The sequence below is a fragment of the Trifolium pratense genome, linkage group LG3 (assembly GCF_020283565.1).
Source record: "Trifolium pratense cultivar HEN17-A07 linkage group LG3, ARS_RC_1.1, whole genome shotgun sequence".
NCBI classification, from domain to species: domain Eukaryota; kingdom Viridiplantae; phylum Streptophyta; class Magnoliopsida; order Fabales; family Fabaceae; genus Trifolium; species Trifolium pratense.
In genome coordinates this window covers 27,653,964-27,656,026 of record NC_060061.1, presented here as the reverse complement: position 1 = coordinate 27,656,026, position 2,063 = coordinate 27,653,964, and the positions used below count along the sequence as shown (strand labels likewise).

Genomic DNA, 2,063 nt, shown 5'->3' with positions numbered 1-2,063 from the left:
AACTAAGGAATTAATTATTGGGAATAAAAATTACACGAGTTTAATAATTTTCACAAACGTACAAATTCAGAAAGTAATAAACTTGAAATTAACAAGAATTAAATTACAAATAGAAATAGAGAGGCCAAGCAAGCCAATTAAGGAGATCATGTTATAGTCACATGATCCCATTACATAATTTATATCTACACTTAATTACTCAATTAAATCACCATATCATGAATTCATCATCATATCAACATCAGCAACATTGTTGTCATCATATCATCTACATCAGCAATTCATTCACCCACCCAAAATCTGGGTTAGCAACAACATCATCATCAACAACAACCCTAAAGCTCTGTTTTTCCTTCAAAAAGTTCTCACTACCACTTGAATTATAATATTTTCCACAACCCAATGAAGAATTAGCAACAGAATTATGACTATTATTATTATTATTATTAATCCAATTCAATTTCGAAGCAGAAACAGGGGAATTAACCTCATGAAGAATATCATCACCAAAATTGAAACTTTCCATAGATCGAATAAGCTCGTTAAGAACATGCACACCCTTGGACTTTGAATTTGACAAAGGTGATAAAGGTGGTGAATTTGAAGAAGAAAAATGTGGCCCACTTAACAAAATTGAAGTGGGTGAAGAAGATGAAGAATTTGAACAACAATGACAAAAAGAACAACAATTTTTGTTGTTGTTTTGAGGTGTAGGAGAAGGAGGGGGTGGTAATAGCAAAACTCTGAGTTGACGGGTTGTATGAGCAAAAAAACAAATTTTTCTCTTACAATTTTTTCCATCTTTACAAGCTTCAGTTCTATACCTTGAAGGGTGCAACCAGCACTCAAAAACTCCGTGGGAAAATTCACAAGCATCACCGCGTTCGCAGTTTCCGCGGCGGTAATCAGGACACACCTCACCTGAGTATTGAAATCTGAGGGGGTCACGACGGCGGGCCTTTTCGCCTGGATGAGCGAAAGGACAGTCTGTCCAGTCGTGGCTCCGGCTACGAGTGCATCGCCGGATTTTGAACTCGTACATTCGGAAATGGTCGGAGGAATATGGATCCTCGTCGGAAGACATGTCGGCGGTGGTGGGTGGTGGTCGGCGGGTGAGTAGCTTCCTTGGTGGGATGTTATCGATCATATTGGTGTCTCTGTGAGTGAGAGATTTTTTGAGGGAAAGGAGAAGTTTTTGTTGCTCTTCACAAAGTACACTACTCATTTTTAATTGTAATTAAATTAAAATCCTAATGATTATGATTAGGTGGTAGAAAAAATGAAGATATAGAGAGAGGGAATGAAGAGGCGAGTGAGAGTGTGTGTAGTATATATAGGATGATTTCCCCAGGTTATTCAGATGAGAGAGAGATATGGGATTGGTGTGCATTCGTGGCAGCATAGCATTTGGTGTGAGCATGCAAAAGAGGGTATGTGGCAATTTCACAATTCATTGCAGTAATCTCTTTTGCCTATGTGTGCTGCAAATCTGTTCTTCAAATTAATATTAATATTTATTTATGATATATATATATCTCCTTCGTCCCGAAATATAAGGAAAATAGGGTCAACAAAAAGGAATGTATTTAAACTAAATTTTAAATCAAATTCATCAACTTTTGTTAAACACTTTTTACTTATATTTTAGGACGGATGAGCATATATATATATATATATATATATATATATATATATATGATATGATGATGTGCCCAATTTTGATTCAAGTTCTACTATGCACTAGGGGTGCACAAAATAATCGGTTATAATGCAAAATCCACAACCACATCCAAATCCAATCTTAAAAATCCAGTTAATTCTAAAATGAAATTTAACCAATCCATTTACATATGGTTGGTTATCCAAATATGAAAACCGATTATTTAACCGGATATCCATATCCAAAACCAATTTTATTATTTTTTTTTTAAAAAAAAATCAATAAACCAATATCTTAGTTTATTCTCTGTTGATGTTATCTGCATAAATCAAAATCAACAACCCCAATTTCATTCATTTGGAGATTTCACAAAATTGGAAAAAAAATATAGATTAATTCCATG

General features: G+C 34.5%; 1 protein-coding gene across 1 annotated transcript; it reads right to left on the bottom strand.

Moving 5' to 3' along the window:
* LOC123913611 (zinc finger CCCH domain-containing protein 61) lies at window positions 1-1,408 on the bottom strand. The gene has a single exon (XM_045964409.1). The coding sequence runs from the start codon at window positions 1,223-1,225 to the stop codon at window positions 269-271; it is 957 nt and encodes a 318-aa protein (XP_045820365.1). The 5' UTR covers window positions 1,226-1,408; the 3' UTR covers window positions 1-268.
* Window positions 1,409-2,063: the final 655 nt, after the last annotated feature.

Coding starts and splice junctions, on each gene's coding strand:
- LOC123913611 (XM_045964409.1), bottom strand. CDS start 1,225: ATGAGTAGTGTACTTTGTGAAGAGCAACAAAAACTTCTCCTTTCCCTC.